This window comes from Ranitomeya imitator, chromosome 2 (assembly GCF_032444005.1).
Source record: "Ranitomeya imitator isolate aRanImi1 chromosome 2, aRanImi1.pri, whole genome shotgun sequence".
Taxonomy (NCBI): Eukaryota; Metazoa; Chordata; class Amphibia; order Anura; family Dendrobatidae; genus Ranitomeya; species Ranitomeya imitator.
The window spans coordinates 50778362-50790578 of NC_091283.1; the positions used below are offsets into that span (position 1 = coordinate 50778362).

The window sequence follows — 12217 nt, forward strand, 5'->3', positions numbered from 1 at the left end:
TACCAAGCATTAAATTCAATTTTTTTGTCTTTTCTTTTCAGGGAACAAATGTCATGCCCATGTTGACAACAGTACTGAATGACCCCTCACTATTTGAAACACCAGAAAAATTCAATATCAAACATTTCCTAGATGAGAAGGGAACATTTAAGAAAAATAATGGCTTCATGCCTTTTTCTGCAGGTTTGAATAAACAATATTATCTTTTTATTAAGTTATAGTATCATATACTATTTCCAATGGTTAAAATGACAAATAATCCTTGTTCTTTCCTAATTGCCAGAAGACTGCAGCCAGCATAATTTGTATAGAGTGGCTGGTGGTGCATGCACCCTGTTGGTCCATTCCAAATCTATGGCGTAATGATAACTGGGAGTTACCATCAATGCGAAACCTTAACCAGCGAGTCAGGTGGAGATAGAAGTGTCCCAATGGTGGGACCAATATCTAACAATAATCACCCATTCAGTCGATATTTATATTATTTACAGACTGGAAACTCTTAAAGGAGTTGTCCATACTAGGACATCCTCTTCTCAATGTTATAATAATAATAATAATTTTTATTAATATAGCGCCAACATATTCCGCAGCGCTTTACAAATTATAGAGGGGACTTGCACAGACAATAGACATTACAGCATAACAGAAATCACAGTTCAAAACAGATACCAGGAGGAGTGAGGGCCCTGCTCGCAAGCTTACAAACTATGAGGAAAAGGGGAGACACGAGAGGTGGATGGTAACAAATGCTATAGTCATTCGGACCAGCCATAGTGTAAGGCTCAGGTGTTCATGTAAAGCTGCATGAACCAGTTAACTGCCTAAGTATGTAACAGTACAGACACAGAGGGCTAATAACTGCATAAAGTGAATGAGAACATTTTTTTTTTTTTTTTTTTTAAATAGGCCACGCAGGGATCCTTACATTAATGCATTGAGGCGGTAGGCCAGTCTGAACAAATGAGTTTTTAGGGTACGCTTAAAACTGTGGGGATTGGGGATTAATCGCATTAACCTAGGTAGTGCATTCCAAAGAATCGGCGCAGCACGTGTAAAGTCTTGGAGACGGGAGTGGGAGGTTCTGATTATTGAGGATGCTAACCTGAGGTCATTAGCGGAGCGGAGGGCACGGGTAGGGTGGTAGACTGATACCAGGGAGGAGATGTAGGGTGGTGCTGAGCCATGGAGTGCTTTGTGGATAAGGGTAGTAGTTTTGTACTGGATTCTGGAGTGGATGGGTAGCCAGTGTAATGACTGGCACAAGGTAGAGGCATCGGTGTAACGGTTGGTGAGGAATATGATCCTGGCAGCAGCATTCAGGACAGATTGGAGCGGGGAGAGTTTGGTAAGAGGGAGGCCGATTAGTAGAGAGTTACAATAGTCCAGACGAGAATGAATAAGTGAAACAGTAAGAGTTTTTGCAGAGTTGAAAGTAAGAAAAGGGCGAATTCTAGAAATGTTTTTGAGATGCAATGTTTGCCTTCATAAAAATAAAAACACTTTTACTCATATCCCATGCTGGTGTCATTCCAGTGGTGTCAGCACTCGCATTTCCTGGGGCTCACGTGCGGTTGTTTTGTAATGTGAGCCTTGTGCCAAATAAGCACTGGTGTCACAATTCCACTATTTAAGATACATTAATAATCAAGATGAAGAGAGAAGCCAACTGCATCTCTCACATCTTGATTACGTGTAGGTCTGTAAGATGGGGCAGTGAAGCCAGCGCTGATTGGGCACAGGGCTCATTTGTCATAACAACAGCATGTAAGCCCCAGGGAACACGAGTGCTAACACCGCTGGAACAGTGTCTGTGTGCCGGCACAGGAAGCAAGTGTTTTTATTTTCAAGAGTGCAAACTTTCAGATCGAGAAGGGATTGTCCTAGTAGTGGACAACCTTTTTAATATACTTGGTTGATAGCCATACATCCATACTGTACCTTCAATTGTAATTGATTTCACGCAGATGCACAGAGAGGTGTATTGCTCTTGGATATGGGAAACATGGCATTTTTTAATTGTTTGCTATATAGCGGACATAATCAAGAAAAACTAGAGGGACAAGAAGGGCAAACAAGGCATTATCTAGACAACATTGTACTTAGGTAATGTGGCACTGCTCACCTGGTTGGGCTGTGAGAAACCACAACTTTTTAGAGAGCTCAATGTGTAACTCCAGCTGCTACTCCGGTGGCTGAACACGCCAATGTAGAGATCAGGAAAAAGGATAAGCAGATGTGCTGTGCTGCTGATGAGTAATCAATAAAGATAGCCAAAGTGTTCAAGATTTGTAGGAAAAGATGTGGTTTATTCTCAACACATTTAAAAGGCTGTATGGCTTTAACATCAGGAGTAGAGATGAGATGATGAAACATTTGGAAAACGTTTGTCAATCTCAAAGTTGACACTACCGTTGCACATTCTAATTCATATTCGGACTCTTGAGTATTTTCTAGTGATGAGCGAGGATCTCCGAGTATTTGTTAGTGTTCGGAGATTAAGTTTTCATGGCTGCAGTAGAATGATTTACAGCTATTGGCCAGGCTGAGTACATGTGAGGGTTAAGAAAATGATGAGGAATCCAGCTCAACGAGATAGTGAAAAAAACCTTTTCTTTATTCACTTGGAAAAGGTGTTCAGTGGAGGATAAAAACATCAGCAATTACAGAGAATAATATGCGATATCAACGCGTTTCTGCCATTCAGCAAGAAAAAGTGTATGCATAAAGATTGGGATCACCACAACAATTCTAGGAATATATAAACAATCTTTATTTGGGAACAGTACACAAAAAAGAACATTTAAAAACACTTAAAAACCCACAACGCAAATTAGGGTAATGGGTCCACAACAATAGCAGGTACCAACAGAATGTGCATATCACAAAACAGCCAAATTATAATAGGACACAAATTAGCATAAATAGATCACATATGCCCGTCAATGACCAATAACATACATGTCAGATAACTACATATGCTATTGTTAGATAGGAGCAGTCTGGTTAGCAGGTAAGTGGAAACCACTATAACCTGTGGTTCCACCAACAAGTAATGACAAGAGAGGGAAAAGCAGAGTTAGCATTCATATAGTTGAAGCATAGTAAGCAATGTTTGTTCCACAAGCTTTAACCCCTCAATCAAAGGAAGGCTCTTACCCATCCTAACACAGTAAGTATACCCTGCGGTCATGAGATGACAGGCCTATCCGATCTAATAGGCTGTGTGAATGCTAAGACCCACGTGTATCAACGCTAAGAGTGTCTTTCTCAAGGTCAGCACTGTCAACGCGTTTCTGGTGACCAAGAATCCTTAGTCATGATATCAAGGTTGCCTGGTTGCTAGGGAATCCCCACATGTAATCAAGCTGGCTAATAACTGTAAATCATTCAACTGCAGAGATGAAAACTTAATCTCCAAACACTAACAAATACTTGGAGATCACCCGAGGATGCTTGGGAAAACCCGAGCAATGAGTAAACTCGCTCATCACATAGTAACATAGTTAGTAAGGCCGAAAAAAGACATTTGTCCATCCAGTTCAGCCTATATTCCATCATAATAAATCCCCAGATCTACGTCCTTCTACAGAACCTAATAATTGTATGATACAATATTGTTCTGCTCCAGGAAGACATCCAGGCCTCTCTTGAACCCCTCGACTGAGTTCGCCATCACCACCTCCTCAGGCAAGCAATTCCAGATTCTCACTGCCCTAACAGTAAATAATCCTCTTCTATGTTGGTGGAAAAACCTTCTCTCCTCCAGACGCAAAGAATGCCCCCTTGTGCCCGTCACCTTCCTTGGTATAAACAGATCCTCAGCGAGATATTTGTATTGTCCCCTTATATACTTATACATGGTTATTAGATCGCCCCTCAGTCGTCTTTTTTCTAGACTAAATAATCCTAATTTCGCTAATCTATCTGGGTATTGTAGTTCTCCCATCCCCTTTATTAATTTTGTTGCCCTCCTTTGTACTCTCTCTAGTTCCATTATATCCTTCCTGAGCACCGGTGCCCAAAACTGGACACAGTACTCCATGTGCGGTCTAACTAGGGATTTGTACAGAGGCAGTATAATGCTCTCATCATGTGTATCCAGACCTCTTTTAATGCACCCCATGATCCTGTTTGCCTTGGCAGCTGCTGCCTGGCACTGGCTGCTCCAGGTAAGTTTATCATTAACTAGGATCCCCAAGTCCTTCTCCCTGTCAGATTTACCCAGTGGTTTCCCGTTCAGTGTGTAATGGTGATATTGATTCGCTCTTCCCATGTGTATAACCTTACATTTATCATTGTTAAACCTCATCTGCCACCTTTCAGCCCAAGTTTCCAACTTATCCAGATCCATCTGTAGCAGAATACTATCTTCTCTTGTATTAACTGCTTTACATAGTTTTGTATCATCTGCAAATATCGATATTTTACTGTGTAAACCTTCTACCAGATCATTAATGAATATGTTGAAGAGAACAGGTCCCAATACTGACCCCTGCGGTACCCCACTGGTCACAGCGACCCAGTTAGAGACTATACCATTTATAACCACCCTCTGCTTTCTATCACTAAGCCAGTTACTAACCCATTTACACACATTTTCCCCCAGACCAAGCATTCTCATTTTGTGTACCAACCTCTTGTGCGGCACGGTATCAAACGCTTTGGAAAAATCGAGATATACCACGTCCAATGACTCACCGTGGTCCAGCCTATAGCTTACCTCTTCATAAAAACTGATTAGATTGGTTTGACAGGAGCGATTTCTCATAAACCCATGCTGATATGGAGTTAAACAGTTATTCTCATTGAGATAATCCAGAATAACATCCCTCAGAAACCCTTCAAATATTTTACCAACAATAGAGGTTAGACTTACTGGCCTATAATTTCCAGGTTCACTTTTAGAGCCCTTTTTGAATATTGGCACCACATTTGCTATGCGCCAGTCCTGCGGAACAGACCCTGTCGCTATAGAGTCCCTAAAAATAAGAAATAATGGTTTATCTATTACATTACTTAGTTCTCTTAGTACTCGTGGGTGTATGCCATCCGGACCCGGAGATTTATCTATTTTAATCTTATTTAGCCGGTTTCGCACCTCTTCATGGGTTAGATTGGTGACCGTTAATATAGGGTTTTCATTGTTTCTTGGGATTTCACCTAGCATTTCATTTTCCACCGTGAATACCGTGGAGAAGAAGGTGTTTAATATGTTAGCTTTTTCCTCGTCATCTACAACCATTCTTTCCTCACTATTTTTTAACGGGCCTACATTTTCAGTTTTTATTCTTTTACTATTGATATAGTTGAAGAACAGTTTGGGATTAGTTTTACTCTCCTTAGCAATGTGCTTCTCTGTTTCCTTTTTGGCAGCTTTAATTAGTTTTTTAGATAAAGTATTTTTCTCCCTATAGTTTTTTAGAGCTTCAATGGTGTCATCCTGCTTTAGTAGTGCAAATGCTTTCTTTTTACTGTTAATTGCCTGTCTTACTTCTTTGTTTAGCCACGTTGGGTTTTTCCTATTTCTAGTCCTTTTATTCCCACAAGGTATAAACCGCTTACACTGCCTATTTAGGATGTTCTTAAACATTTCCCATTTATTATCTGTATTCTCATTTCTGAGGATATTGTCCCAGTCTACCAGATTAAGGGCATCTCTAAGCTGTTCAAACTTTGCCTTCCTAAAGTTCAATGTTTTTGTGACTCCCTGACAAGTCCCCCTAGTGAAAGACAGGTGAAACTGCACAATATTGTGGTCGCTATTTCCTAAATGCCCAACCACCTGCAGATTTGTTATTCTGTCAGGTCTATTAGATAGTATTAGGTCTAAAAGTGCTGCTCCTCTGGTTGGATTCTGCACCAATTGTGAAAGATAATTTTTCTTGGTTATTAGCAGAAACCTGTTGCCTTTATGGGTTTCACAGGTTTCTGTTTCCCAGTTAATATCCGGGTAGTTAAAGTCCCCCATAACCAGGACCTCATTATGGGTTGCAGCTTCATCTATCTGCTTTAGAAGTAGACTTTCCATGCTTTCTGTTATATTTGGGGGTTTGTAACAGACCCCAATGAGAATTTTGTTACCATTTTTCCCTCCATGAATTTCAACCCATATGGACTCGACATCCTCATTCCCTTCGCTAATATCCTCCCTTAAAGTGGACTTTAGACAAGACTTTACATAGAGACAAACCCCTCCTCCTCTCCGATTTTTACGATCCTTTCTAAACAGACTGTAACCCTGTAAGTTAACTGCCCAGTCATAGCTTTCATCTAACCATGTCTCGGTTATTCCCACTATGTCAAAGTTACCTGTAGATATTTCTGCTTCTAGTTCTTCCATCTTGTTTGTCAGGCTTCTGGCGTTTGCGAGCATGCAGTTTAGAGGATTTTTTTTTGTTCCAATCTCCTCACTGTGGATTGTTTTAGAAATGTTCTTACCTCCCTTCTGAGTATGTTTTCCTGGGTTGTCTTTGTTCGAGTCTAATGTTTTTCTTCCCGTCCCCTCTTCTTCTAGTTTAACGCCCTCCTGATGAGTGTAGCGAGTCTTCTGGCGAATGTGTGTTTCCCAGGTTTGTTGAGGTGTAGTCCGTCTCTGGCGAGGAGTCCATCATACCAGTAATTCACACCGTGGTCCAGGAATCCAAATCCTTGTTGTCTGCACCATCGTCTTAGCCAGTTGTTTGCATCAAGGATCCTGTTCCATCTCCTGGTGCCATGCCCATCTACTGGAAGGATAGAAGAAAAAACTACCTGTGCATCCAGTTCCTTTACTTTCTTCCCCAACTCTTCAAAGTCCTTGTAGATTGTCGGTAGGTCCTTCCTTGCCGTGTCATTGGTGCCAACATGTATCAGAAGAAATGGGTGGACGTCCTTGGAGCTGAAGAGCTTTGGTATCCTATCGGTCACATCCTTGATCATCGCACCTGGAAGGCAGCATACTTCTCTTGCAGTTATGTCCGGTCTGCAGATGGCTGCTTCTGTGCCTCTCAGTAGTGAGTCTCCCACCACCACCACTCTTCGTTGCTTCTTGGCTGTACTTTTTGCTGTCACTTGTTGCTGTGTGCCCTTTTCTTTTTTGCTTGCTGGTATTGCTTCATTCTTAGGTGTGCCATCTTCATCCTCTACAAAGATTTGATATCGGTTCTTCAGTTGTGTGGTTGGTGATTTCTCCACGGTCTTCTTGCTTCTTTTGGTCACATGCTTCCACTCATCTGCTTTTGGAGGTTCTCTGACACTTTTTGCACCTTCTGTGACCAGTAGAGATGCTTCTGTTCTGTCTAGAAAGTCTTCATTCTCTTTGATGAGTTTCAAAGTTGCTATTCTTTCTTCCAGACCCCGCACCTTTTCTTCTAAAAGGGCCACTAGTCTACACTTCTGACAGGTGAAATTGGATTCTTCTTCTGGTCGATCTGTGAACATGTAGCACATGCTGCAGCTCACCATGTAGGTTGTCACATCTGCCATGTTGCTCCTAGATCCTGCTGACTTGCTGTGTGTTTTTCTTCTTGTGTAATCTACTCAGCCAAGCTCTCTTGCAATAATGTCCTACAGGAAAAAATCCTTACGGCGCGCGGTTTGGTGATGCTTTCGAAGCAGCTGGTCCCGGCTGTACCCAACGATCTTCTAGCTTAGGGAGACTTCGCTTCTCCCAGAAGGCACCTGGAATATGCAAATTAGCCTCCTGAAGCTTGAATCCCTGGTTTGGTGATGCTTTCGAAGCAGCTGGTCCCGGCTGTACCCAACGATCTTCTAGCTTAGGGAGACTTCGCTTCTCCCAGAAGGCACCTGGAATATGCAAATTAGCCTCCTGAAGCTTGAATCCCTGGTTTGGTGATGCTTTCGAAGCAGCTGGTCCCGGCTGTACCCAACGATCTTCTAGCTTAGGGAGACTTCGCTTCTCCCAGAAGGCACCTGGAATATGCAAATTAGCCTCCTGAAGCTTGAATCCCTGGTTTGGTGATGCTTTCGAAGCAGCTGGTCCCGGCTGTACCCAACGATCTTCTAGCTTAGGGAGACTTCGCTTCTCCCAGAAGGCACCTGGAATATGCAAATTAGCCTCCTGAAGCTTGAATCCCTGGTTTGGTGATGCTTTCGAAGCAGCTGGTCCCGGCTGTACCCAACGATCTTCTAGCTTAGGGAGACTTCGCTTCTCCCAGAAGGCACCTGGAATATGCAAATTAGCCTCCTGAAGCTTGAATCCCTGGTTTGGTGATGCTTTCGAAGCAGCTGGTCCCGGCTGTACCCAACGATCTTCTAGCTTAGGGAGACTTCGCTTCTCCCAGAAGGCACCTGGAATATGCAAATTAGCCTCCTGAAGCTTGAATCCCTGGTTTGGTGATGCTTTCGAAGCAGCTGGTCCCGGCTGTACCCAACGATCTTCTAGCTTAGGGAGACTTCGCTTCTCCCAGAAGGCACCTGGAATATGCAAATTAGCCTCCTGAAGCTTGAATCCCTGGTTTGGTGATGCTTTCGAAGCAGCTGGTCCCGGCTGTACCCAACGATCTTCTAGCTTAGGGAGACTTCGCTTCTCCCAGAAGGCACCTGGAATATGCAAATTAGCCTCCTGAAGCTTGAATCCCTGGTTTGGTGATGCTTTCGAAGCAGCTGGTCCCGGCTGTACCCAACGATCTTCTAGCTTAGGGAGACTTCGCTTCTCCCAGAAGGCACCTGGAATTTGCAAATTAGCCTCCTGAAGCTTGAATCCCTGGTTTGGTGATGCTTTCGAAGCAGCTGGTCCCGGCTGTACCCAACGATCTTCTAGCTTAGGGAGACTTCGCTTCTCCCAGAAGGCACCTGGAATATGCAAATTAGCCTCCTGAAGCTTGAATCCCTGGTTTGGTGATGCTTTCGAAGCAGCTGGTCCCGGCTGTACCCAACGATCTTCTAGCTTAGGGAGACTTCGCTTCTCCCAGAAGGCACCTGGAATATGCAAATTAGCCTCCTGAAGCTTGAATCCCTGGTTTGGTGATGCTTTCGAAGCAGCTGGTCCCGGCTGTACCCAACGATCTTCTAGCTTAGGGAGACTTCGCTTCTCCCAGAAGGCACCTGGAATATGCAAATTAGCCTCCTGAAGCTTGAATCCCTGGTTTGGTGATGCTTTCGAAGCAGCTGGTCCCGGCTGTACCCAACGATCTTCTAGCTTAGGGAGACTTCGCTTCTCCCAGAAGGCACCTGGAATATGCAAATTAGCCTCCTGAAGCTTGAATCCCTGGTTTGGTGATGCTTTCGAAGCAGCTGGTCCCGGCTGTACCCAACGATCTTCTAGCTTAGGGAGACTTCGCTTCTCCCAGAAGGCACCTGGAATATGCAAATTAGCCTCCTGAAGCTTGAATCCCTGGTTTGGTGATGCTTTCGAAGCAGCTGGTCCCGGCTGTACCAAACGATCTTCTAGCTTAGGGAGACTTCACTTCTCCCAGAAGGCACCTGGAATATGCAAATTAGCCTCCTGAAGCTTGAATCCCTGGTTTGGTGATGCTTTCGAAGCAGCTGGTCCCGGCTGTACCCAACGATCTTCTAGCTTAGGGAGACTTCGCTTCTCCCAGAAGGCACCTGGAATATGCAAATTAGCCTCCTGAATATGCAAATTAGCCTCCTCATCACTAGTATGTTCCACAAAATTTGGTAAATGATTGAGTTTCCACTAAAGTTGTGATCTTTTTGGTGGTCCTGATCACTGTTAGGCCAGGTTCACACTGCGTTGCAGGCATCCGTTAGATGGACTACGTTACACCGCGGCATGACACGATGTGACGCAGTCCATTAACGCCACCATTAATTCCTATGTTGGAAGCATCGCTAGCGCATGCCCACAATGGGCGTGCGCTAGCGATGTGCCGTCATTGAGTGATGGACCCTGGGACGTGGGCTGCAGCGTTTCCGGGTCCGTCACTGCGCGCTGATATACCGGCATTGCGATAACAGCAGCCCGTTAATGCATGTGTTGAACTGGCTGCTGTTAATGCAATGTGAACCTAGCCTAAGATTGTTACTGTTGGTCAGAGTGCTGCGGAGACACACTGTCAGATGTCAGCATGACCCTGCAGCTTTGGCCAGGGTCACACTTGCGAGTGTGATGCAAAAAACTCGTGCCAGTGCCCAGCACAGCCGACGGCACTCGGACCGGAGAGTGCGGCTGCATGTATTTCTATGTTGCCGCATGCTCTGGTCCCATGGATGGCAGCAGTAAAGGGGATTGATGCGAGAGACTTGCGCAAGTTTCTCGCATCACATTCGCAAGTGTGACCCCAGCCTTTGACTGTGACCGGCGGTGCTGTAAATCATTACCACTGGTCAGAGAGCCAGACAAATAACAGCGTGAGCCTGCAGCTGTGATCAGAGGTAAAAAAGATTACCTCTGGTCACTAGCGTCAGCTGATAGGACTACTACTCCCATCAGCAGATGCCTACTGTCACTAATAACCATGATAGCACGTGGATGCTGATGGAAGTATTCATTAGCCACTGCCTGCACTCTAAATAAATAAATAAATATGTTTTTTTTTTAAATGACATGGGATCCCCCAATTTTTGTCAACCAGACAAGCTAAAGCAGACAGCTGGGGGCTGGTATTTTTAAACTGGTAGGGGGCCATGGATGTTGGCCCCCCTAGCCTAAAAATAGCAGTCCACAGCCACCCAGAAAAGGCACATCTATTAGATGAGTCAATTCTGGTGCTTTGCCCAGCTTTTCCCACTAGCCCTCTGACTTTGGCAAGTGGGGTTCATATTTGTGGGGTTGATGTCACCTTTGTATTGTCCGGTGACATTAAACCCACGTCCTAGTAATGGAAAATTCACTGTAAGATGCCTATCCATTACTAATCCTTTAGTTTTATTGTAAATAAATACACTTTGCCAGCAAGGCTCTTGAACTGCGGGGGCCTTGGTGACATCACCGTTAGCACAGTGAGAAAAAGTTTCATGGTGCAGTGGTGCGTTCACTGCAGTTCACTGGGAGAAATTATGATGATGAACTTGGGCCCCCCAAGTTAATGTTGTCCGGGTTTGGGCTTGGATACTGTTCTGGTACCTGAACCAAACCTTTTTTTTTTTTAACTGTTTGCTGAATCCGCAGAGTGCAGACATCCAGGGTTTCGCTCATCTCTAATCAGGACAACCACAGACTTTCTTATGGTCATTTATGGGCTATCCACATGTATCTTAAGAACAGAACTCCACTGCATGTGTGCAAAACTCTCTGCATTCATCTAGATGGGAGTTGCTAAGGAAACTTGCACACACAAGTGAATGTCAAGAGCAGTGCATGTATAGCCACTTCTCTAGTCCCCTGTTCTCACGATACATGTGGTTTTGCAATACATTTTAAATATATTCTATATATATATATATATGTATATATATATATATGCATATATATATATATATATATATATATATATATATATATATATATATATATATATATATATATATATATATATATATATATATATATATATATTACAATATATAATACTATATATTGTGGATATAACATAAATATCCCAGTTGGGAATAATTACTAATACACTGTCTGTATTACAGGAAAGAGGGCATGCATCGCTGAAAGTTTGGTACGCCTGCAACTCTTTATTTTCATCACGGTCATCCTACAAAAATTCACTCTGAAGTCTATAGTGGACCCCAACGATCTCAACATCTCACCTACAGAAACTGGCATAGAAAATTTTCCTCCGACCCATAAAATCAAATTCATTGCTCGTTACTAGAAAAGTCAAAAGGAAAATGTGTTCAAAATAAAGAGTATTTTACACGAAATTGCAAACAACTGAGTAACTGTTTGGACAGAGAACTCAACTTAATAAGAGAACTTTAACCAAAAAAGAACTAAATGCTCATAGAGTATAATCCTAAAATACCATATATTATTAGACAATATTAAAAAATTGAAAGTTAAAATACTGAGGCTGCTGAGTTTCACTATTGGGAACAAACAGACGGATACAGTAAAGTGCAAGGTGCATAACAATGTAAATAATTATTTGCACAAAATAATACAATAAACCAGTCACACAAAATGCTTGAAAAGCCAAAAAATGAAAAAAAAAATGAAAAAATGTAGAGGAAAGAATAGAAAAACATCTCTGTACATAAAGCAGGGCTACATGTGCAGGAAATCACAAAAATTCAAGGCTTAGACAACAGTAGGGCTGAATGCAGCCAAATACAAGTGTAGCCTATGGTAAAAGACATA

The 12217-nt window shown here is 43.0% G+C and overlaps 1 protein-coding gene across 1 annotated transcript in view; it reads left to right on the forward strand.

Annotated features, from left to right (window-relative positions):
* The window catches only part of LOC138661790 (cytochrome P450 2C23-like), a 71652-nt gene extending 59871 nt beyond the window's left edge, over window positions 1-11781 (forward strand). The window contains exons 8-9 of the mRNA XM_069746708.1: window positions 42-183; window positions 11548-11781. Of these exons, the coding sequence (XP_069602809.1) occupies window positions 42-183; window positions 11548-11732 (327 nt within the window). The 3' untranslated portion in view covers window positions 11733-11781. The remainder of the gene's footprint in view (window positions 1-41; window positions 184-11547) is intronic.
* The last annotated feature ends 436 nt before the right edge of the window (window positions 11782-12217 follow it).